This window comes from Hydra vulgaris, chromosome 02 (assembly GCF_038396675.1).
Source record: "Hydra vulgaris chromosome 02, alternate assembly HydraT2T_AEP".
Taxonomy (NCBI): domain Eukaryota; kingdom Metazoa; phylum Cnidaria; class Hydrozoa; order Anthoathecata; family Hydridae; genus Hydra; species Hydra vulgaris.
Window position 1 is genome coordinate 60,452,239 of NC_088921.1, and position 27,478 is coordinate 60,479,716.

The 27,478-nt window shown below is 26.9% G+C and overlaps 2 protein-coding genes across 2 annotated transcripts; one reads left to right on the forward strand and one right to left on the reverse strand.

The window, feature by feature from the left end:
- Positions 1–16,663: 16,663 nt before the first annotated feature.
- On the reverse strand, positions 16,664–17,311 carry LOC136076198 (uncharacterized). Its single transcript, XM_065789672.1, has one exon. It carries the CDS (start codon positions 17,309–17,311, stop codon positions 16,664–16,666), a length of 648 nt encoding a protein of 215 aa, XP_065645744.1.
- A 7,020-nt stretch (positions 17,312–24,331) lies between these two features.
- LOC105847756 (kappa-type opioid receptor) lies at positions 24,332–26,343 on the forward strand. The gene has a single exon (XM_065791588.1). It carries the CDS (start codon positions 24,913–24,915, stop codon positions 25,972–25,974), a length of 1,062 nt encoding a protein of 353 aa, XP_065647660.1. The 5' UTR covers positions 24,332–24,912; the 3' UTR covers positions 25,975–26,343.
- Positions 26,344–27,478: the final 1,135 nt, after the last annotated feature.

The following is a 27,478-nucleotide window of genomic DNA, read 5'->3' on the forward strand; positions in this document are numbered from 1 at the left end:
AATATCATTCTTCACAATTTCGTACAAGCTGGCTTTCTAGTTTTTGATTATTCTCTCTCAAAATATACTTGCCTTTACTGTTTAAAAGTTTTTGCGGGACTTTAAAACTGACAAGTTCGAATTGACGAGTAATTTTAAATTGTTTGATTAGGTCTGCTCTTTTACGGCGTTCTTCAAGTGTTGTTAGACCAAGCTGGTTAAGTCAATTTTCATAGGACAGGTGTTTAATAGATGATATTGATTTTTGCTGCTCAATGTTGGACTTGCTCTATAGCAATGTTTGACTTTAAAACCCAGCAGGTCATTAATGAAGATTACGAAAAGCAATGGGCCCAAGACCGAGCCTTGAAGCACGCCACTAATGACCGCTTTCCATTCAGATGTGGTATCGTTAATGACCACTCGTTAATGCAGTCTTAGAGCGTGCCTTGAATACCGTAGGCTCTTAGTTTATGAAAAAGACTTTTATGCGGCACTTTGTCAAGCGCCTTTGCAAAGTCTGTGTATATGACGTCTACTGCATGGCTGCGATGAATTGTTTCCGTCATGATATCCAGTGTTTTAGTCGCAACCCTTGCAACGAACAAAGCCATGTTGCTGTCGAGTAATTAAGCCATTAGCAACACAGAGTTCCGTTATACTTTTTTTAAAAAAACTTTCTATTATTTTGCATGAAATGGATGTAAGCGAGATAGGCCGGTAGTTTAACAACAACTTTTTGTTAAAAAAAAAAAAGATGTTGGGGCATACAAAATACAATATTTTGATCTTAAATTAAAGACAAATGATTTTTGTGTAAAATGAAGAAAAAAGAAAAAAAGAAATATAGGATTTTTTAATAAAGAATTAAAAAATCATAATCTGAAAACTATTAATTACACTCTTAAGCCGAATGGTTTTTCAAAGAACCTATAAGGGTTCTTCGCGTTGACGCTGGTGGAGCAACCGTAGAAGTTCTTCAAAGAACCCTTTACGAAGGTTCTTCGGAAGAACCTTAAAGTAAGGTTTTTTAAAGAACCTTTTAGGGTTCTTTGCATTGACGCTGATAGAGCACCCGTAGAGGTTCTTCAACGAACCTTGAAAATAAGGTTCTTTAAAGAACCCTTCAATGTTTTTGCATTATTGCTAACGTTGCATGGATACTTTTTTGACTTCTTGAACATTTTTTATTATTAAATATTTATATAATATATAATTATTTAATAGACTTTTAATATTCAATTATAATTATTCAAGATATTTAGGCTAGTTGCTTAACGCCAACATTAAAACGTAAACAATGACTTTCCTAAATATTTAACGTATATTTCAAAATATGGCAATAAAGAAAAAAACTATTTTTAAATAATTTATATAAATATAATATTTTCAAACAATTAACAAAAATAAATTTTATTTTACAATCCAATTTGACTTGGTCTTCAATTATAAAAAAAATAAAAGTGTTTTTTCTAGTATTAAATCCATTGTCCAATATATAAATTTTTTTACTTGAAATTAAATGTACAAATAAACATGAGATTTCTGTTGTCGTATTCGTTTGAAGAATTATCTCAAAATTCAATAATGGAACATGTATATATATACATGTATATATATACATATATATATATATATATATATATATATATATATATATATATATATATATATATATATATATATATATATATATATATATATATATATATATATATATATATATATATATATATATATATATATATATATATATATATATATATATATATTATATATATCAAACAATTTTTTTAATATTCTATAAATTTCGACTTTGCCACATACAGCCTATTGCATCCATTTACATATAAAGCTTTTCGTTTGATGCAGTTCTTTGTCAAGATCTTTACCAAATCTCAGTGTCATTTCATTTCTTTAATATTTAAATATGTAAAATAATATAATTAAGAATATAATTAGAGTTTAACTTTTTGCAGACTTGTAGACTTCATATATGAAGTATATATATAACAGAATACAAATTATTTTGGAAATAATAATTAGAAACTCACAAATACATGGTAATGCAGCAAATTTAAACTAAAAAAATACATTCCTTTAATAGTTGTTTATATATTACTTACTATTTATCACAAATTTTTAATTTGCTATTTATACTATTTTAAATAATTGTTTTATTAAACAAATAATAATAATCATTTAAAAAATATTATTTCGAATTGACTCCCTTAAGATTATTATTCCAGTTTCCCTTTTACTGTGCTTTTATTAAATAACAAAATATTCACATGAAAAACATGTTGGAAAAAGTTATTTAAAACACAAGTTTCTAAGAGTAATACAGGTATAGTCATCTTGTAGTATATATGTATCAAGCAGTTGATAGTCACGAACTTCATTTGCTAAACATATTGACAAAGTTTCATCTTCTTTAACTCAGAATGCATGCATATGCGCATTATATTTATTACAAATTAGCAGCTTACTACAAAATACCCAGAGTTGTCAAAATTGAATAATGTGAAATATCTTGAAAAAAAAAGGAATTTCTTCAGTGTGTAATAAAGATATAATAAATGTATCGTGCAAATGAAACTGAATCCCATTTATATTAATAGCATTACATTTCCAGAGAGTTTCTTTTTATCAAAAACATCCTTGACAAAGAAAGACATTAATATATATACATATATTCATATATTATTGTCTTTAATGTATATGATATACGATATTTTGTTAACATTATACTTTAGTATATATATATATATATATATATATATTATATATATATATATATATATATATATATATATATATATATATATATATATATATATATATATATATATATATGTATATATATATATATATATATATATATATATATACATATATATATATATATATATATATATATATATATATATATATATATATATATATATATGTATATATATATATATACATATATATATACATATATATATATATGTATATATATACATATATATCAGTGGCGGATCCAGCAATTTTTGATCTTTGAGATGGCTAATTTCTAGACATGGAGCTAACTCCAAACATTTATATATTTATACTTATATCAAATAATGGTTTGCAAAAAATTGCGATGATTGGAGGCTGGGAACAAAAACAAGTTGCATGAAATATTTTTTGCACTATTCTCAACTAGACTTATGTTCATTGATAATTTTTAAGTTTCATAGTATTATCTCTAAGCGTTCAAAAATTATGACCATATCAAGTTTAAACCCCCCTCAATTTGAGGGGGTTGTAATTTTTATATGGTCATAATTTTTGAACGCTGAGAGATAATACTATAAAACTTAAAAATTATCGATGAATATAAGTCTAGTTGAGAATAGTGCAAAAAATATTTCATCAACTTGTTGCTCTCACGTTTGGGGCAGGTGTAGCAAAAATTTTGGGGCTTATTTGTTCCCAGCATCTAATCATCGCAATTTTTTGCAAACCCTCATTATTTGATATAAGTATAAATATATAAATGTTTGGAGTTAGCTCCATGTCTGGAAGTTAGCTATCTCAAAAATCAAAAATTGCTGGATCCGCCACTTTATATATACAAAATTTGGGGCTTTTTTGTTCCCAGCCTGCAATCATCGCAATTTTTTGCAAAGCATCCTTATTTGACATAAGTATAAACATATAAATGTTTGGAGTTTGCTCCTTGTCTGGAAGTTAGCTATCTCAAAGACCAAAAAAAGCTGGTTCCGGCTCTGATATATATATATATATATATATATATATATATATATATATATATATATATATATATATATATATATATATATATATATATATATATATATATATATATATATATATATATATATAATATATATATATATATATATATATATATAATGGCTTGAAAATAAATAGAAACTTTAATCTAACCAATAACTTTTTGACTAAGTTCTGGAGTTCTTTAAGTTCTAAGTATACGCAAACATCTTCTATACTCCAGTTCAAATAATCTGCCATTTTTTAAATTTTAACAAATGATATATTTATTTATCTAAATAAAACCATTCGCAATATATAATGATATATTTATTTATAATATGCATGATAAAAGCATATAGGAATAAGAAAACTGCTCAAAAATAAAAAAAAAAACACGTTGCTTTTATAATCGCTGATGATGTTAACAACGGTCATAAAAACAACTCAATTGTTTAAAGCACAAATTAAATACTGTCATGATAATCATTTGCTATTGTTATTATACCATTCTTTATAAATTTATACTATTCTACCTATATAATGACCGATTAGAAAAATAAAATGGCGTTTACAAAGTTTTGGAGAACCCTATATTAAGACTCTTCGAGGTTTTCCGTAAAATGATTTGAAGAACCTTGTGGGTTCTTTGTACTGCTTTGTAAATAAGCCGCCAGTTCTTCAGAGAATCATTAGAGAATATAAAGAACCCGTAGGTTCTTTAAAGAACCTTAATTTTCTCCAAGAACCTTTAGGTTTTTCAAAGAACCTGCAAAGACCTGCGAAGAACCTTTTTGATTTACAGTGTATGCCAAACAAAAAAATAAATTAGCACGAGCATGAGTAGTTCTGTCATACTTTCACTTTTTTGATATTATTGCTACCTCTCTGTGTCAGGTCGTGATGGTATCACCCGGCTGCAACCTCCCCCCCCCCTCCCCCCACAAATCACGATTTTAAAATAATCTGTCTTACTGAGACCTAGTGTAAATATGACGAGCATAATTTTCAATTTGAATTGACAAATTACGCGTCAATTCATCAACCACGAAACTTCCGTACCGGTGGAGGTGTATGCATTTTTATTCATAACTCAAATAATTTTACACCACATAATGACCTCAATGTGAATAAAAAAGACTGCAAGACAATGTGCATTGAAATAATTAACCAAAATTCAAAAAAATTATTGTTAATGTTATTTATAGAGAACCAGTTGGTAATTTAAAAAAGTTTTAATGTTTCTTTACGTACTTTTTTAACAAAGTTAATAAAAAACAAAAGCATGTTTACTTAGTCGGTGACCTGAATGTTAATCTTTTGAATCATGCGTTAAATAACAGTGTTAAATATTTCGTAAATACTCTTTTACAAAATAACCTCATTCCAACAATAACTAAGCCAACAAGAATCACAAAAAGTTCCTCTACTCTACTAGGTAACATAATTACTAATAATTTTTCTAATAGCTGCTTTAGTACAGGTATAATAAAGACTGATTTGACAGACCATTTTCCCACATTTCCAATAACAAAAAGCATAACCCCTGATAATATTTCCACAAAGCGCATTATTTATAAGCGACAGGTCAATGAAAACTCCACAAAATAATTTCGCAACCTTCTAATTAACTTATTTGGGAGCTTGTTCTCCAATCACGTGATGCTAACAATGCTTATGAACTTTTCCTTGCGCAATTTTGTAAACAATGCAATAAAGCGTTTCCTGTAAAAAAGTTTTATATAAATTCAAAATCACTTCTATCGCCTGTGATAACAAAAAGCTTACTAAAATCATCAAGAAAAAAACAAAAACTTTATGAAAATAAAGTTTTTGTTTTTTTCTATCGCCTCCATAAATTTTTTGTTTTTTTCTTGATGCCTTTATATTATGCCTTTTTTCTATCGCCTGTGATAACAAAAGGCTTACTAAAATTATCAAGAAAAAAACAAAAACTTTATGAAAAATTTATTTAAAAAGAAACATTTTCAAACGAAGCAAAATATAAAAACTATAAAAATATATTTGAAAAAAACAAAAAAAACTCTAAAAAATTATATTATTTGAAAATGCTAGAAAATGCAAATGGAAATACCCAACGAACATGGAATGCTATTAAAGAAATAATTGGACAAAATAAATATAAAAACAGCGCTTTGCCAAAAAAAACTTTTAATTGACGGTGAATTAATTTATGATAAAGCACTAATAGCTGAAGAATTTAACAGTTTCTACATTAATGTTAGCTCTATTTTAGCACAAAGTATTCCTTTAACTTCTTCAACATTTGATTCTTATCTAACAAATTCTAATAAAAAAATGAATGAGTCAAAGCTAGATACACGTGAGTTGCGGACTGCATTACTAAGCTTAAAAAGTAACAAAAGTGCAGGATCGGATAAAGTTAGCGTTAATATATTAAAACTAGTCTCTGATGTAATTGAACCATCTTTGTTTCATATCTTCAATCAGTCACTTAAATCAGGTAAAGTTCGGATAAATTAAAAATTGTTAGAGTAACTCCAGTATTTAAGTCTGGAGACGAGTCAGAACCTTCTAACTACATGCCTATATCTGTTTTATCTTGTTTCTCAAAATTTCTCGAACGTATAGTGTACAATAGGTTGTATAATCATTTAATTGGAAACAACATGTTATACAGTAAGCAATTTGGTTTCAAAAAACAACATTCAACAGATCACGCAATAGTAGAGTTAGTTAATCACTTATCTAATGCTTTTACAGAAGACTGTTTTACGTTAGGAGTTTTCATTGATCTGTCGAAAGATTTTGATACGGTAAATCATTCCATTCTAATAAAAAAACTGAAATATTACGGAATAAAGGAGACAAACTTACTCTAGTTTGAAAGTTACCTTTCAAACAGAAAACAATATGTACAATTTGAAAATTTAGAAACGACCAAAAAAACTGTAAATTGTGGAGTCCCACAGGGTTCTATACGTGACCTTTACTTTTTTACTATACATAAGTGATTTGTCTTCAACATCAAACCTATTAAATTTTATTTCATTCGCAGATGACTCGAATCTTTTTTATTCTCACAAAAATATTGAAACACTTTTTATAGTAGTAAATGAAGAATTAAATAAAGTAAATGAATGGTTTATATGCAACAAATTGTCTTTGAATGTTCAAAAAACTAAATTTTCTCTTTTCCACAAACCAAGCAAAACAAAAGAAATATCACTTATTCTTCCCAATCTATTTTAATGATTAAAACTTACATCAAAAGGCTAATATCTGTAAATTTTTTAGGTGTGAACTTCGATGAAAATCTATCTAAGAAAGTTCATATAAATTCTATAGAAAAAAATCTCAAAAAACACTGGCATGATTTATAGAGTTAAGCCACTCTTAAATTTTAAGTCCTTAAAAAGTTTATTTCCTCGTTTTAAACCTTTTAAGTTTTTTTCCTTTATAAATAGTTACTTAACTTACAGCAACATCATATGGGCAAGTACTAATCACATTAAGCTAAAAAAACTTTATAGCAAGCATGCTGTTAGAATCATATTTGGAGCTGGTAGAGCGATTCCCTGTGAACCTCTTTTACGCATAATTGGTGCCCTAAATATTTTCAAACTTAATATCCATCTTGTTCTACAGTTCATGGATAAAACAAAATATGGACTCTCCCCCAAAATATTTGAAACTTAATGCACCATAAATATGCTACAAGATTTTCCGCAAACAACTTTGTTATACCAAAATCTTATTCTAAACAAAATTCTTATTCAATTCAGAATCGCGGACCACTTTTGTGGAAAAGATGCCCAAACATTGTTTCCGGAAAAAAAAGTTTATTCATCAGTTCAAAACTGATTCAAAACAGTTTTTATTAAACACAGATTTTGATTTATACTACTATAAGTCTTTCTTTTAAAAATAGATCAGATATATAATTTAAAAACTGAAAAATAAGGTAATTATTCCTTGTAATCATTAAAATAGGTTAAAATTTTTTGACAATAAACATTATCAAAAATCACATTTTCTCGCTTTTTATTTTTTGTGTATATATATATATATATATATATATATATATATATATATATATATATATATATATATATATATATATATATATATATATATATATATATATATATATATATATATATATATATATATATTAAAGTAAATTAAAATAAAATTAAGTTAATATGTATATATATAGTAAAATTTCGTGACGTCGATCAAACGTACGCTATTCTTTAGAGTTTTTAGTATAAAAAGTGACGTAGTAGTTGTAGGATATTTTTTCTACATACAATCAAAAAACCACTTTTAATTGTACTTCCTCCATTCAAAAATACTATTCCGATTTGATATTATTACTGATTTTGACCCGAAGAAAAAAAGTCTTTCTCTTTTATCTTTAATAAAATGACTTTTTTAGAAAAAAAATATGTGAACGTATATATATATATATATATATATATATATATATATATATATATATATATATATATATATATATATATATATATATATATCGATATATATATATATATATATATATATATATATATATATATATATCGATATATATATCGATATATATATGCACCATGCGGCTCCTTGAAACATGGGAGAGGGCACTAAAATTGTAGAATAGTATTCCATTGTGTCATAAACAATTCTAAAAATCATTTCATCTAATATTTACAGTCAATTTTTAAGAGATTTATATAAATATAATACAAGGAGATCCAACTTCGATACAAAACGGTCAACGTTTTAAAATGAAATTAAAAACGATACATTATCTGGTCTTCTGAAATATGATTTAGACTGTTGGATGCATTACTTGGGTTATAATTATTAATTTATTTATCTTTCAAGTAAAAATCTTTTCTCTACGTTTTAAACCTTTTATCTACTTTTTTGATGATGTTCTCAGTGTGTATCAAAGTACCAAGGTACCCCACCCATGGGGTACCTTGAAACAAAATTCTAATTTTAATTTAATTAGTCTCACAAGTTTAACCTGTTATATTTTGGTAATTTATAAATTGAATTTTTTAATTGAAGTTGTAGGTATAAATTTATGCTGAAAATTAAACCAATCTTCAATCGAAGCTCGCGTTCGCATATTTAGTCAGAACGTTTTTTTACACCATTTGATAATTTATTCAAGAGTGTTTAATTCTAATCTAATGAGTTTTATGACGTCATTGTAGAATTTAGACAAGAAATCTAGAAACTCCAGTGTTGTGGAGCATCATATTCCCTAAGTCCCGAAAGGTTCATATTAAAAAGAATGTTTTTTAAAAAATTTTTGGACTAAGTTTTTTTGATTAAAAAAAATAGTTTTTTTTTTGGTATAGTTTAAAAAAAAAAGTCTTTTTAAATCAAAAAAATTTTTTTTTTAAACATTCTTTTTAATACGAACACAACCATTCGGGACTTGAGGAGTATGGCACTCCACAACACTGGCGTTGGAAGACGATAAGTTTTGATAAGTAATAACAGACACTTCAACATTTTTTTTTAAATGTAAAATGAAAACAAAAACACCATAAGTTAGAGCTAAATATTAAAAGTTTAAAAATATTAAAAGTTTAAAAATAACAAACTTATCGTTATATTAGTCGAAAACTTATGCCACTTTTAAACATCAAAATTTTAAAAAATCTTTGTATGACTTTTGAGGTTTTTAGCTATATAACGTTTTAACAAGGTTATTCATTTTTATATGCGTGTTTATTCATTCTTGTTTGCGCATTTATTCATTCTTATACGCGTATTTATTCATTCTTATATGCGTATTTATTCATTGTTATGCGCGTTTTAAAAAGCACAGTTTTTTTAAACAAATTGTTCTTGTTTTCTGGTAAACGAGGTTAACAATACTTAAGGGGCAACTACCCTTAAATTTTTTCAAAAATTGAATTTTTTATTTTTTCTAGTAATTGTTGACCAAAATTTTATGTAGATTTTGAATCTACAAAAAAAATTATAGATTTCTTTATAAGTTTTTGCTTAATTTATGTTTTTTTGAACCCAAGTAAAAAAATATATTTGCATAGCAACGCGTTGCTATGGGGGTGATTATTTTGTTGGTGAACTTATTCTGGAGTACTGTTTCAAATATATGTTTTGATTTATATCTTCTTTGCTAAATAATATTCTGTTCCTTATTATACTCAAACATAGGCCATTTACAATTGCGATTTTTTCAAGTTATCAAAGCTAATTTATCTAACAGCAGAAACAAAAAAATATGATAAAATCCTTTAGATGTTTTGGATGATTTGGATGTTATTAGAAACACAAAAATGAATGATAAAGTTATGCAGAGAACAAAGTACCACAAAAAATGAAGAGCATTTAATGTGCAGAAAGATAAAAATGCATGTAATGTAAGTGGATGTGAGTTAAATGGCAGTAATATTTTAGGCGCATCTGCTAAGAAAGTTAAATTCATTACCAATGAACCAAGTAAAAACATTAAAAAATTAGTGGTTACAGTATTATAGACACTGAAATTTTATCTAAAGTTCTTTCATTGTTAATGTGTCCTCAATGTGAAAACTGTGCACTGTACCTAGGTTATTACCATGAAAAAAAGAAAGGACTAGCATCGTTGCTATAATTGAAGTGTACTACACTATCTTGTGATTATAAATATGAATTTTAAACATCAGATAATCGTGTTAAAGGGTTTGATATTAAAACAGGACAATATATGCAATGAGAGTATTAGGACATGGTCCTACTGGAATTGAAAAATTTACTTAGCTTATGAATATGCCTAAACCCATGACACCAATAAACTATACAAAAATAGCAACAAAAACTGGACCAGGAATTCCTGTTGATATTATTCATAAAATCAAGCCAATATATGCTGATTTAATATATGCTGATTTAAGTAAAAATTCTGAATTAGTAAAGTGTCTGCATGGCAAAACCCAGAATTGTAATGAGAGTTTTAATATTTGAATATGGGAAAAAATATAGTAATTATGTTGGTTTAGCCAGCTTAGTGTTCTTAGATGTACGATGCAACAGCATCGTACATGCTGTTGCAAATTATAACATTGGTATGAAATCTGTTATTTTAATTTATGAAAAACTAAATATGAAACCATGACATTTTACATTAGCTGGTTGCAGACTCATAAACAATAAATGAAGAAATCTATCATCATTTAAATCGAGTGAAAGTTTTAAGATTAAACGAAAGTTGTTACGATGTTACGACGTCAAATATTGTCAAAGAATGATCACCAAAAGTCAATAGAAAAGGCCAAGAAATATTATGAATCTAGTAGTTTTTAAAATATTCTTTTAAAAAGTAATTTTTTTAAAGAAATATTTATGAAATGAACAATAATTTATGATTTTATTTTTTGTTTTGCGTTTTCTGAGAATTTGCTTTTTAAACACGCCGGTAAAAAAATCTTGAAAAGTATACATGCTATCATTATGAATTTTTCAGGGATTGTTTATTTATAAATTTCATTTATCTAGATTTAAATTTAATTATTTATATTTATAATTAATACTCAAATATTTACCCTATGGATGGAAGAGAAAATGGCAGTGCTAATCGTAAAACAAAAGAAAATGTTGCAAAAGAGCACATTGAAATGCTTAAGCATATAGCTGAAAGAAATGAATCTACAACAAGCATTTCCCTTTCTCTAATTTATCTAAGTGCACTGTTCAAAACTTGTCGTTGAGTTAAACTGGAAGAATTCGTTTTTTATCGTTTTTTATCAGAAATTTTTTCTGATAAAAAAAGAGGTAAAATACCTATAAACGCTCAAATAAAATTTTTTATTGAATTATGCGAAGAAGAAAACAATCTTTGTACGCAAGAAGCAATAAAAGAAAAACTTTCTACAGCAGGCTTCAACATGTCTCAGCCTACTATTTCAAGAAAACTCAAACGCTCGGATTTATCAAGAAAGAATGTTGTGCATGTGCTAGATGAACAAAACTCAAAACGAGTTATTGATGCACACTATGCAATTGCAAGCGAAATTAACGGAATTTCAAATAAAGACTTATTTATATAGATGAAACTGGATTTAATGTGCCCACCAACAGCACATATGGTTATTTGCTAAGAGGAGCACCAGCAATTTTACAGTCGTCTGCAAATTGTCGCAAGAATGTTAGTTTGATTTGTGCAGCTTCAACAATGGGAGTGCTAGTTTATGAAATAAAAAATGGAGGCCGGAATGCAGATTTATTTTGTACTTTCATTACTAAAAAGTTGGCATTAGCGATTAGATATTTTTTAAAACTAAATTTACGTCTTAAAAATTGACAAGTTAAGTCTTGAAAATTGACAAGTGCTAAAATGATCATAATTGAAATATCATAAATGAAAAGATTTGTTGGTTGCTTGGTATTTTAAGTTGCCAATTACTATACCATGCAGAGACTTTTTTAAAGTCTTGTAAATAAATGAATATTGCTGTAATCATTTCTCGATAGGTACAACTTGATTTCATCTGCTAACAGCTTAATGCCTCAATCTCCATCATTGCAAGAAACATGTCATTAATAAAAATTAATATAAGTATAGTATGATTAATATTATAGTACAATTACTCTTAGATGCTTAATACAGGGGAGGGAACGTTTATTAATTTTCGACCCCATGCTTATAAAGACCATCCCCCCCCCCCCTCGTTTATTGTTATAAAAAAAAAACAACCTTAAACTACAAAAAAAACAAATCAAAAAAAAATAAGTCAATAACTAATAAGAACTTTCAGTGTAATTAGGCTTTGAAAATCGTCAAACTCTCGTAAACTTTGATATGTCAAAATTTAGATTTTTATTTATTTCTCACCATAGTATAAAACTTATGTAAGCATATTAAATTCTGTTGAATTGTATTGAAACAGCTGTTAAAAATGCATATTTGACCACATGCCACACTAGAATTAAATTTTTCATTTGTGTTCTGTAAAAAATTCCCACCCACCCTTTTATTAGGCACCCGAGAGCATTATAGACAATACAGGTTCTAATACAGCTAATACAGTTCTCTAAGTTGTTCCATTCTTTACTAGAATGCTTTTAGATTATGAGGTACCAACACACACATCTTTAGAGCAATTTGTTACTAAAATTTTAAACCAATTAAAATAGTTTGTATTTAATACCATAGAGTTGAAATTCGAACATTAGTTTAAAATAAGTTAAAGAGTCAAATATAGATTTTTGTTATTTACATTCATTTAAAATTGCTACCTCCTTTGTGAGCATGTGGGATCCTGGTGTAAAAACCAAATTGATAATGTGAAGTAAGATTATTTACAAGAAGATAATCTTTGATGCTTTTAGCAATAATTAATTCAAACCATATCTGATTTAGCAATAGTTGCTAAACCGAATAAATGGTCAAGAAAGTTGCTTTTGGGCTAGTTGTTTTAAAAATTTTAAAAACATTTAAAACAGCAGGTGTTTTGTACTTACAACTTTTCAGCAAATACTTACCCTTCAAAGGCTTTCAACTAAAAGTATTAGAAATTCATCGAGCACTTTCTATGATACAAAGGCCATATTTGAAGTTAACATAAATATTAAACTTCTAGATATTTATAGTTCAATGAAACAATATAATGAAACGTACTTTATAAAAAGTTATATGGAATATGAAAATGTTCTCCCTTTATGCTCCTACTCTCGAGTCTTTAATACAAGGGGGAGGAGGGGAATAAAAAGAGTGAAGAGGGGGGAGAATTTTAGTCCAGATCTAATAAACAATGGGGGGGGGGGGGGAATAAAAGGCGGGGTGGGAATTTTTTTATTTTACGATATAAGTATTTTTTATAAAAAATTTCAGTTTATAAATGCAAACTAATATTTTTTGCAAAACATGCATAAAACTATTTAAATCTACAGTGGCTTGCGGTCAAATGCGCATTTTCTTAAGTCTGTTTTACAATAATGTCAATAGGATTTAGTATGCTGATATAAGTTTTATACTTTGGTAAGAAATAAATTAATAGCTTATTTTCGACAAAACAAGATTTACTCGTTGGCAATTTTTAATGCCTGTTTACACTGAAAGTTTTTGTTTTTATCAATGACTGAAGTAATTCTTTTCTAATTTTTAAGGCCGATTTTCAATGACTTTTTTTTTATTACAAGTAAAAATTAATAAACGGGGGGGGGGGGCGCTCTTAATAATCTTATGGGGTGTGTGAAAGTTTTCCAAATATTAATAAACGTTCCTCCCCCCCCCCGCTCTCTCTTTTTATTAGAGACTCGAGAGTACGTACACCAGACTTCTCAACAATAGTTACGTCTTGTTTCCCATCATATCCAATACAAGTTAATTCTTACAGCTCGAGCTTAATTAATAGAAACTTGTTTTTGTCGCCAAAGGATCTGGCGTCTAAGTTTTGCAGGATCTATTGCAGTTTCTGCTGACAATCATTTAGCACTGCATTCACTATAAAACAAGCGTTCCTGTTACTAATCTTGTATCTGTCTAGAGCTTCGCGAAATTTTGGATATTGCTTTTATGCTTCTGGCTGCTAAAATACCATCATCAGTTTTATCAAGGGATATTTTTTTGTCAAGAACTTTATCACCCGAGTTTAGTTGTAGTTCTACGTCATCACCATCATTATTATTAGCATCATTGCTCATATTGCTGTAAATGTAATTCACTTGTCTATTATGTCATTTTCTAATTGTGTTCAAATTTCAAACGTTAGACTGCTTCTGCAACTTAGCTGTAGTCTTTTTGCCTATAGCCCTTATATACATTTTCCGTTTAGTTTTTTGGTATTTTATACGACAGTGAACAAATATATTGTGAATTTTCTCGTACACCGCTGTCAACACATTTACAAGTAGATATATAAAATACAGTTTGTTATGATTTCAAACAGTCTTGCTAAATGATGAATGTCTTCTTGGAACTGGGGTATTTACCAAAAATCCTTAACTTTATCAATCAATTTATTTATACGCTTGACGGCATTTTTCTCGTCAACTGTTGGGAGACTCGCGGTGTTGTAGATACTTAGAACTTGCTGGGCTACAGCTGACGCTTTCTTCTGGATACAATCATATTTTTCATGCTTTAAATAGTAGTCATACATTCTGCAAACATCACTAGATGTAGAAAGTTGATCTTTATCATAATTGCAGGCAGGCCAAGAACAGAATGTTTAGTCTCAACTCTTGTGCTGACGGACACCATATATTAATACTCAATACAATGGAAACAAATTGTCTAACCAACAGCAGATAACAAGAAAAAAAGATTGGTAATAAGCAACTGATTGAAATAAACTTCTTCGTAGAAAGAATAATTTATCTTTTTTAGTAACAATCTACAATATAAAATAGAACGTGTTAACGGGGTAGTTTCCCTTAATATAACGAGTGGCAAAATGAGACACTTAAGCACTAATTTATCTAATACAGGCCGCCAAAGAACTCTTAAAAAAAAACTTGATAATTTTAAAATTTTCTCCCATCCTACTATAACCTTACAAAATATGAGTTGCAAAACTGAAGTGTTTTGGTCACCAGAGATCATTTATTGACAACACCTATCCTGTAGACATTTCCCTCCATGCGGGGCAAATGAGATTTTTTTTAAAGTACATAATGATAAACAAAACAGATCTTTAAGAGGTTTAGCAAGATAAACATTTTATAATATAATACAGCTAAAATCAAACTTTCACTAGTCAATCATATAACCAAACACGCTGTCACTAATCACATAAATCACATATTGCTTTACCAGTATTTTGAAAAGAACAACAGTCCAAATAATCCCAAATTGTAAATTTTACACATTGACTCCTTTTCTTGAGTTTGAATTAACTTGTAATTTAATTTTGTCGTGTTTATGTAAAATGGCATTATCTTTTGTTAAACTTAATGTCTGGAATTATATCCCAAAATAATGGATAAATTCCATATGTTCGAAAGTCAGAACAGGCGATTTCTGCCGAGGCAGCCTTATGATAGGCTTGAAGAAATTATCTCCAAGTTGATCATTAGTTGCTTTTTTTCAAGGATACTCACGCAAGCATGATTCATATTCTATATCATAAAAAGTTAAAAAAACTTCAATCAAGTAAGGTTATAATAACTATTCAATTTTGCAAAATCTAACAAAATAATGCTTTTTGTATGTGTATTATATTTATACAAAATTAAAATAATTTTTTTTTTATAGAAGCTCTAGTGTGCATTGTAAAATGTTTTATATACTCTATGAACAGTTCAGTGGTAATCCATCTTAGAAAATCCTCCATTTTCATAAGAGCATGATCTATGAGCTCTAATTTCATTTGCTTTCTCTAAAAAATCATCATTGGTGGAATAAACTGTCGAGCCACGTTCGTAACGCAAACAGCGGTTGTTACACCCCATTCACCACAAGTTACAGAGAAAACACAATGTTTTTATGTTGTTTTTTTTTTAATTATAACTTTGACAGGTTTATGTACAGTAATGCCTTATTCATCAAAGTTAAAAATTTCATAAGATACAAACTTTTTTTTATAACAATTTCTATATTATTGAATTAAGTATTCAAAGAATTGCAGTTTAAACCATAAACCTGATTTAAAAACAACCCTTGAGGCTTTCTTATTAAAAGGCCTGAATATCTCTTACAAACAAATACACTTACAAAATCTCTTCACGCAACACCATTATATTTATTAAATGGGTGAATTATGTTATACTTTTCGAAATACGGGAAGATAATTCGTTGAATGTAAGTTACGGACAATCCATAATAAACTAAATCTATTTCTTTTATGTAGCTAACGGGTGGTGCGGAAGTTATCGGACAAAATAAAAACGTCAATAACTTATTTATAAATAAAAAAACAAACTACTATTATATTTTTTTTAAATAAAGCATTTATCTTTTGATAAAAATATATTATATTTTATATGAAAAAACACCACCATCTGCAATGAATCTCAATTTTGCTCTGACACCTTTCATATGCGACTGTAAAAAGTTTAAATCAATTTTTTGTAGTTTTAGTTTAATGCGATCAATCAAAACTTGCTCTGTTGAAGCTTGCCAATCTCCCTCGTAAACCTTCTGTGCCAAATGTCCCCAAAAATTTTCAATCGGTCGTGCTTGAGGCACATTTGGGAGATTGGATTCTTTATCAACGTAATAGACATATTGGTCCATCCAATTTAGAGAATCTTTAGAATAATAAGAACTTGCTAAATCTGGCCAAAATAAGTAGTTAAAGTCTCCATGATACTTGTGAATAAATGGAAGAAGTCGTTTTTCTAAACATTTAATGTAGATTGATGAATTGATCGCTACAGCCTTGGAAGTGCGAAACAATGGCTCGGACATACCACGGTCAGATATGGCTATCCACATTAATAATTTTTTTGGAAATTTGTCTTTTCCTATAAAACGAACACTTTCTGGGCATGTCTTTTTGTTGTTTGTGTAGTATCCAGAATTTCCAGACTTGTTGTGCCCTGCAAAACAAAAGTATTTTTCGTCATCGATGACTAGAAGCGATTTTGTGTTTCGCATAAAACCACAAAAACTAATCATTATGCTCAAATAATGAAATTAGGATTTGTCCGATAACTTCCGCATCACCCGTTAACTAATTGATTTTCAGTATTATCTGGCAATAGTTTTTTAAATGAACCAAGTGATACTTTATGTATGTTAATGGAGTCTAAATTCTTTAATTTTCTTTGAATCATTCTATGTAAGATCAAAAAACACTAAGAAAAATTAAAACAACAAAATATCATAATTCGTAGTTGTCATAGAGATGAACTGGTTGTCTTTCGCTTAATCTTCTTTTTTTCAAAGTGACACAAAATATTTTTAGTAACACTAAATAATTTTAGAGTTTAGCTAAACTTTTAAAAATCATTAAAGCAATAAATTGCCAGGTTGGAATCATTATAAATGCAATCTGTCTCATTTCAGTTATGAAATCATTGAAACTAGCAATTGAAATCTCATTTATTTATCTCATAGATTTATTGAAATATAAAGAATCACAAGACTTTTCTATTTATTTTGAATCTTTATGCACTCATTCCCTATTTCCTAACAAAAATCCTCAAAAAATCATTATTGATAACACTTTCATGAACTCATTTCATTATGATAACACATCGCTCAATAAGTCCGTAGGATGACATATAGATGGCAACACAAATACCGAATCCGTATTGTTTTTAGAAAGTACCAACCTTCAAACGATATCTGTCAAAGTTTTATGACAATCGGACCATTATTTACCAAGTTAGTGTGTGAACGATTGAATCAACTTTTGTGAATTGAAAAAAATGGAAAAATCAGAATTTCGTGTGCTCATTAAGCATTGCTTTTTGATGGGAAAAAACACGGTGCAGACCAAACAATGGCTTGATAAGTGTTATTCGGACTCTTCTCCATCGAGGCAAATGGTACAAGTGTTATTCGGACTCCTCTCCATCGAGGCAAATGGTCCTCTCCATTGAGGCATCGAGTACAAACACCGATGATGCTGAACGCTCCGGTCGCCCAAATTCGGCAGTTACTGAAGAAAACATCAAAAAAATCCATAAAATCGTCTTATCCGACCGCAAATTGAAATTGAAGGAGATTGCCGAGGCCATAAAGATATCAGAAGGCAGTGTGTTTACATTATTACACGAACATTTGGGTATGAGAAAGCTTTGTTCGAAATGGGTGCCGCGTTTGCTAACACCGGACCAAAAACAACAACGAATCGATGATTCTGAAGCATGTCTGGCACTATTTCACCGAGATAAAAAGAATTTTTTGCGTCGCTACGTCACAATGGATGAAACATGGATCCACCATTTCACTCCTGAGTCAAATCGACAGTCGGCTGAGTGGACACCAGCGGGTGAAAGCCGCCCAAAGCGCCCAAAGGCTCAAACTTCTGCTGGCAAGGTTATGGCCTCCATATTTTGGGATAGCCATGGTATGTTGTTCATTGATTATCTTGAGAAAGGTAAAACGATCAACAGCGAATATTACATGGCATTATTGGAACGATTGAAGGCTGTAATTGACGAAAAGCGACCGCACATGAAGAAGAAAGAAATTCTCTTTCATCAAGACAATGCACCGTGTCACAAGTCAATGAAAACAATGGTAAAAATGAATGAATTACACTTCGAATTGTTGCCCCATCCACCATACTCGCCTGATTTGGCCCCCAGCGATTATTGGCTGTTTTCAGATCTCAAAAGGATGCTCCAGGGAAAGAGATTTGGATCGAATGAGGAGGTCATCGCCGAAACTGAAGCATATTTTGAAGGAAAAGATAAATCGTTCTACAAACATGGTATCGAAAAGTTAGAGAAGCGCTGGAATGACTGTATCGCCTTAAAAGGAGACTATGTTGATGAATAAAATCAAATTATGTCAAAATGTTGTTGTTTTATTAGCTATCCTACGGACTTATTGAGCGATGTGTTATTTACAACTACAAATACAACTTCGATCTCTGACTACATGACACATTTTGTCTGTATTCCTAATAACCTACCCCTTAAAAAAGTAATAACGTTCAAAAGAAGCTTTAAGAAATTTGTTTCCCTTATTTTTATCCAGGAAATTTCTGATATTAACTAGAAACCTCACATAAATGAAGTTGAAAACATTAATGAATCTATAGATTTTTTCCTTAAAACATTTGAAAAAGTAATCGATCGATTTGCTCTATACAAAGAATTAACAAAAAACAAATCAAACTTCGTTCTAAACACTGGATAACTTCTGGTATTCTTTAATCTATTTCTACTAAAAACATAATTTATAAAAAATTTACAAATCAAAAAAGGTTAATACCAAGACTCTATTAATTTTTTGTTGTTTGTTATTATTATTGTTGTTATTGTTGTTATTATTACTATTATTATTATTATTATTATTATTGTTATTATTGTTGCTATTATTATTATATAGTACATACTTTTACTATTATTATTATATAGTACATACATTATATAGTACATACTTTTATTATCACTACTATTATTCCTACTTGTATTATAACCAGGGCTTTCCTTTACAGGGGGTGCAGAGGGTACTACACCCCCTACGAAAGTTTTATTTAAACATTACTCGACAACGAAAAATAGGCAATAATTTGAACGTGCAAATGGAGAAGAAATAAAAGTTTTCTAAACAACTGTAAAATATTTATTTTTTTCAAAGAAATGAATTCGTTATATTCATAAGAACTTTAAATCGATTCACATTTTATATATTACGCAAGAATTGTATCATAAAAAAGTAAAAAATAATATTTTAAAATTTTAAAAAAAATATTATTAATATTTAAAGATACAAATTTAAGAATGATAAGAAAGATTGGCTTTGAGAGAATTAAAATTTAAAACGACTAACATATTTCAAATCGTCAATCGTATTTCACAATACGTTTTACAATTTACAAAATACATAAGTAAAGTTTAAAAAAAATTGTCTTCTGAAAAAATAGGAAGATTTTCGTAGATATAGTTATAACTGGTAAATTAGTTCTTTGTTTTTTTATTTTTTTATTTTTTTTGTTTTTACTATTATTATTAATTTTTTTCTTGTAATATATGCATCAACAATTAAATACTTTTAAAAACACTATTTTTGTAAAACTTTATAAAATTATAGCAAAAATACAGTTTATATGACTCGCATCTTATATTTCAATACCTAGTCGGATGTTCCTTATTATCAAGAACTGCTTGTATTCTTCTTGGCATACTATGCACTAATGTTTTATAAAACTATGGTATGATTTTATTAGTCCATACCTCTTTTAAAATCTTTTGGTGATGTTGTTCAGAATTTTTCTGGGCTGCAATTTTCGGCTTCATAATATTTCGGAAATTCTCGCTAACATTAAGATCGGACGAATTTGAAGGCTAATTGGAATATAATTCAATATTATTATCAGTAAACCACTTCTTTACTATTTTAGCTAAATCTTACTGAAATATGCTGGTTTTGGTAATTTCCAAATGCAGTTTAACTTTGTCTTTCAACTCACATAGCTACTTTTTTGCATTGACGTGTAAGCCACATTGACTTTTTGCTGTGATTGCTCCCCAAACAATAACTAAAGGAGGATGTTTGACTATTTTTATGGTGTACTTCGGTTTCAGGCGCTTTACGCATGTCTTCAAAAAAAACTAGTGCATCTAGTTTGTTAAAACGTACTTTGGTCTATAAACGTTAATCGTTCTCACCATTCCGGTTTCTTGTCTTTTAAACTTACAAATTAATCCTAGGTTGCAATTGTGCTGAAGATTTTTAGCTGGTCTTCTTGCAAATATAAAAAAGTCATAACAAAAAATTTCTCTAAAATTTTTTCGAACTAATAGCAACAACTTTTTCCATTAAGTATTTTACCTTGAATATAGTTAGTAATATCTTGCTTTCTACCCATATCTATGGCAACCTGACCGGGTAAAATAAATCAAAATAGCTTTAAAAATGGAAAAAAAATATATATATTATTTGCATTCAAGGTAATAACGCCAAAAATTTACAATATGTTGAATAGTTTTAAGAATCGTATCCTGCCTTTGTTTTACGGCTACTATTGTACATTAGGGTGGAGTGAATTTTAGTTTTTTTTTATAATTCGTTTAGCCTGGGTGTGCAAAATTTGTCTATTCATTTCAGAAATACTCTGGAAAAATATCAATGCTCTAGGAAATTATCTTGAGGTTCCTCAAGACCTTTAAAATTTTAATGGGTCCCTAATATTATGTAAAAAAAAGTTTTTTAAAAGTATGTCATGTTGGGTCTCAAAAGAAGCAAAATTTTATAAAAATTTCAAAAATAACAATTATTTTTAAAAAAAAATTGTTATTTTATAGTTTATTGCAGAAAAAATGACCTTTTAAACTAAAAATAAAAAAAGTTTATTTTTTTTAATTATAATTTCAAAAAAATCTTAAATAATAATTTTTTTATAAAATAATTGTTATTTTTGAAATTTTTATAAAATTTTGCTTCTTTTGAGACCCAACATGACATATTTTTGAAAAAAATTTTTTTACATAATATTAGGGACCCATTAAAATTTTAAAGGTCTTGAGGAACCTCAAGATAATTTCCTAGAGCATTGATATTTTTCCAGAGTATTTCTGAAATGAATAGACAACTTTTGCACACCCAGGCTAAACGAATTGTAAAAAAAACTAAAATTCACTCCACCCTATTGTACATACATATACACATACATACATACATACATACATACATACATACATACATACATACATACATACATACATACATACATACATACATACATACATACATACATACATACATACATACATACATACATACATACATACATACATACATACATACATACATACATACATACATACATACATACATACATACATACATACATACATACATACTATCTTAGAAACTAAGTATTATATATATATATATATTTCATTCCAAGATTTATATATATGTATATATATATATATATATATATATATATATATATATACATATATATACATATATATATATATATATATATATATATATATATATATATATATATATATATATATATATATATATATATATACAGTACTGGACAGCGAATTAGGAGTTTTTATGTTTATCATCAAAAACTGTATTTATATTGTGTTTACCTTGGAGATATTATTTATCAGTCAATTTTATTTATGCATTTCTGACAATTCTTTCAAGGTTTTCACTTATTTAAACCAATTTTTACATTTTTATTTTCAACTTTTATTTTTATTGTTGAATTGCAATAAAATTGTTATAAAATACTATAAAATGCATTAAATTCTTAGTTCGATGTCCAGTACTGTATATATATATATACATATAACTAAAACTAAAAGTCTAAATTTTTTAGAAAATAAATACATATATACATTTAACTCCAAGGTTATGGTCAGAAATTTATATATATATATATATGCGTGTGTATATATATATATATTTATATATATATATATATATATATATATATATATATATATATATATATATATATATATGTATATATATATATATATATATATATATACATTTATATATATGTATATATATTATATATATATATATATATATATATATATATATATATATATATATATATACATTTGTATATATATATATATATATATATATATATATATATATATATTTATACACATATATATATACATGACTAAAACTAAAAGTCTAAATTTTATAAAAATAAAACATATATAAATATATATATGTTTAATTCCTAGAATATAGTCAGAAATTTATATATACATATATATATATATATATATATATATATATATATATATATATATATATATATATATATATATATATATATATATATATGTATACATATATATGTAAAACTAAAGGTTATAAAATATAAATAACTAAAACTAAAGTTCTAAATTTTATTTTTTATTTTTGTTTTTTAGGTGCCCCAAGAAGTTCTAACGATCTTAGCACAGAACACCGCGGAAAAGCATTTAACTTGGAAGTTCACGACTTCTTCCCTCGAATCCTGGATCTTTTGGTATTGAAGCAAGCGCTCTAGCCACTTGTGCCACGGCCGAAACAGAAACACAAAAATAAAAAATCTTATGTTTTCATATATACATATATATATATATATATATATATATATATATATATATATATATATATATATATATATATATATATATATATATATTTATATATATATATATATATATATATATATATATAGATATATATATATATATATATATATGCATATATAATTTTAAAGTGCTTTTTACAAAATAGAGTGCTCAATGTTTTTAAAAGAACAGAACACTAATATATATATATATATATATATATATATATATATATATATATATATATATATATATATATATGTATTATATATATATATATATATATATATATATATATACATTTATATAACATATATATATATATATATATATATATATATATATAGATATATACATATATACTAATATATACATCGACTGACAAATAGCATGACTCGCAGTGGAGTGCTGCTACATCGGCTGAGGGTTTGGCATGGGGTAGCAATCTTTTCATTAATTACTCTTTGATTTTTCTTCTTTTTCTGAAAAACCCGTATCGATTTAGATAAGCAAAAATAGTGAGCAAGTGCTCATATAAATATGCTATAGTAGATATATATATATATATATATGTATATATATATATATATTTATATATATATATATATATATATATATATATATATATATATATATATATATATGTATATATATACATATATAAATGTATGTGTATATATATATAAATGTTTGCATATATATACATATGTACATGTATGTATATATATACATGTATATATATACATATATATATATATATATATATATATATATTATATATATATATATATATATATATATATATATATATATATATATACTTGTATATATATATATACTTGCATATATATATATATATATATATATATATATATATATATATATATATATATATATATTGTTAAAGAAATCTGTATATAAAATAATTTCGAATAATTTCAAGAAAAGCAGTTTTACAATAGATAAATAACAAATGTAGTGGTTGCCAAGAAGTTGAAGAAATTCATTTCACGGAAAGTTGAAGGAATTCATTTCACAGAAAAAAAAATAGATTACAGAGATCAAAAATCAAAAAAAAAAAACAAAGATCGAAAAAACAAAGATTGAAAAAAATTTAAAGAAACTTACAAAACTTAATTTTGATTTTTCGTCGGCATTCATTCATAAAATAAAATTTATAATTAAATAAATTGTTATTCCCGGCGTTTGAAAAGAAAAAATTATTTGGTTACTGATGCATTTGTAATATTTAGAATTTTATGTTGTCAATTGGTCAAAGCGCAGTACATACATAAAAATGATTCTTTTGCGTTGAGTGTACTTTTCAGTTTTTTTTTTGTTGTGTGCTTAAGTAAAAATATTTTGTAAGACTTCAGATCATTATTTATTAAAAATTTTATTTTTATTTATATTTATTTTATTATTTATTAAAATTTCTATTTTTGTAAAAAAAGATTTTTATTATCATTGTGTAAAATAAACCTGAAAATAATGGTTAATAAAGTCAACATTTCACACGAGGACATCTCAACATATGTTCCCAGCTTCTCACACCCACATATTTATAAGGAGTTAGGACTCCGAGCGGCAACCATTGTGATATCATTTATTGTTATTTTACTTGGGACAATTGGAAATAGTTTCGTAATACTTTTTTTTCTATTAAAACGGTCGAACTTAAAACCATTTGAAATGTTTATGATAAGCCTTGGACTAACAGACTTTATAAATTCAGCTGTTGTACCAAGCCATTGCTTACTTGAGTTATTTAACTTTAATTTCTACTACATTGGAAACAACGGTTGCAAAGTTTTGTCGTTTTTAAGCATAACTTGCATGACAGTTGCTCCTTTAACTTTAACTGCTGTCTCGATTAACCGATTTATTGCAGTAAAATGGCCGTTGAAAACTCGTTTATATCAAAATCGTTTAATACTATTGATAATTGCATGCACATGGTTTTTTGCATCTGGATTGGGAAGCGTTTATTTGATTGATGGAAATATATGTTTGGTTTCATATAATGTTACATTAAAAAACAGCACACATAATGTTTTTAAATGTTATACGTGCATGGAACAAAATAAATATATTGTCTTTGTTTTAACCATGTTTTTGATGCAAACTGGAATTCCATTAATAGTAATGATAATATTGTACACTCTGATTGTGATAGAATTAAGAAAAAATTTTACATTATTAATGTCAACAAGAAATACTTTAAAAACTTGCTTAATGAAAAATAAAAAAACTACAAAATTAGTTATAACTGTTGTCCTCGTGTTCTCAATCTGTTTTTTTCCCGTCAACATATTTTTTTTGTGGTATATGTTCAGCCACTTTACACCGTCAGAAAAAATTGAAATTTCATATGATATTTTAACAATGTTGCAAATGTGTAACAGCATCGCAAATCCTATAATTTACAGCAGGTTTCATACTACTTTTCGGAAATGTATAGTCAAACTAATTTTACCGTGCATCAACCATAAAAAAATAAAAATGAAAAAAAATTATAAAAGAAAGCATTGCAAAAAAATTGATAAACAATAAGATAATTTTTATGGAATATGCAGGAAAGTTTTAATTTTAGTAGTACTAAAATTAACCCAACCCAAGTTGAGAAAATTCATGTAAAATGACGCACGATGATAAAACATGACGCACGATGATGAAACATGACGCACGATGATGGAATATGGTATTTTTATGGAAAAAAAACAATATGAAGATAAATAAATAGTAATATCGAATAATAAAATAAAATAGCATTCTTTGATATCCTTTCGATTCTTTTTATATACATTGGTTTATTACTATTTGTGGATTACGTTAGTGTATTGCAATTGGTTTACATTGAAGCGCTTACGGTGACTTATTAAAAAGCTAAACGTTACTTCAGAGTTCATAAGTTCAACTTAAAGTTTCTATTACAATAAAGAATAAAATATTTAAAAAATTGCTATTTTTCTAAATACGCTTTCATTTATATATACAAATATATATATATATATATATATATATATATATATATATATATATATATATATATATATATATATATATATATATATATATATATATATATATATACATATATATATATATATATATATATATATATATATATATATATATATATATATATATATATATATATATATATATAGGGTAGATTAGGGTAATATGAGCACCTTGGTAATATGAGCATACTTAAAGATTTCTTAGATGTAAGCAGTGAAGTTAAAGTTGCTATGTATTTTTTGAATCGACTTTATTTGGTGATTACAGGAATCAGTACAATTAGCGTAAATCTATATGCAGTTATTAGCGGGTATCATCTAATTAAAACGCTGTTAAATTTTTTGCGTTTTTAAAATAATATCATCACGCATGAATAAGTCCGTGGCGCGAAATTTTGGTGCTAAAATAATAAAATTAATTTTTTTATAAAGAAAAATATGTTAGCTAAAAATCCAATACTTTTTGGCTTGAAAAACAATGCATAGAAACATTTAGTTTTGACTTTATTTAAAGATGCCATTTTTTTGTAATATGGGCATACTCAAATTACCCAGTGATTTTATTGAAATTACCTAGTTTAAATTCCTAAAAAAGCAGTGATTTTAATTGATTTTTTGAATAAAAATAAAATATAGTAAAACTTTTTAATATTTTATAAATACTAAATATTTTTCTGTAATTTAAATTCAAAAAAATGGAATTTTTATCGTTCAAAGGTTTGAGTTAATAAAATTGAAAAAATAACGAACTAATTTTTTTTTTTTCTTGCGGAAAACATAGTAGTATTGTTTCACCAAAAAGTGGCTTAAAATTTGATCTTTTAATGATAAGTTTTGTTAATAACGAATCATTATATTCCAAAAATTAGTTCTAATTGTCAGGTTGGTATTTTTTTTACAAAATTAATGTTTTTTTGTGAGCTAATTTAAAGTGCTCATATTGCCAAGTGGTCTGGGTAATATGAGCTTTTATAAGACTCTTTTAAAACCTCTTTGTTTTTAAGAAAAAATTTCGGGTGCCCATATCTAAGTGG

Coding starts and splice junctions, on each gene's coding strand:
- LOC136076198 (XM_065789672.1), bottom strand. CDS start 17,311: ATGATTAGTTTTTGTGGTTTTATGCGAAACACAAAATCGCTTCTAGTC.
- LOC105847756 (XM_065791588.1), top strand. CDS start 24,913: ATGGTTAATAAAGTCAACATTTCACACGAGGACATCTCAACATATGTT.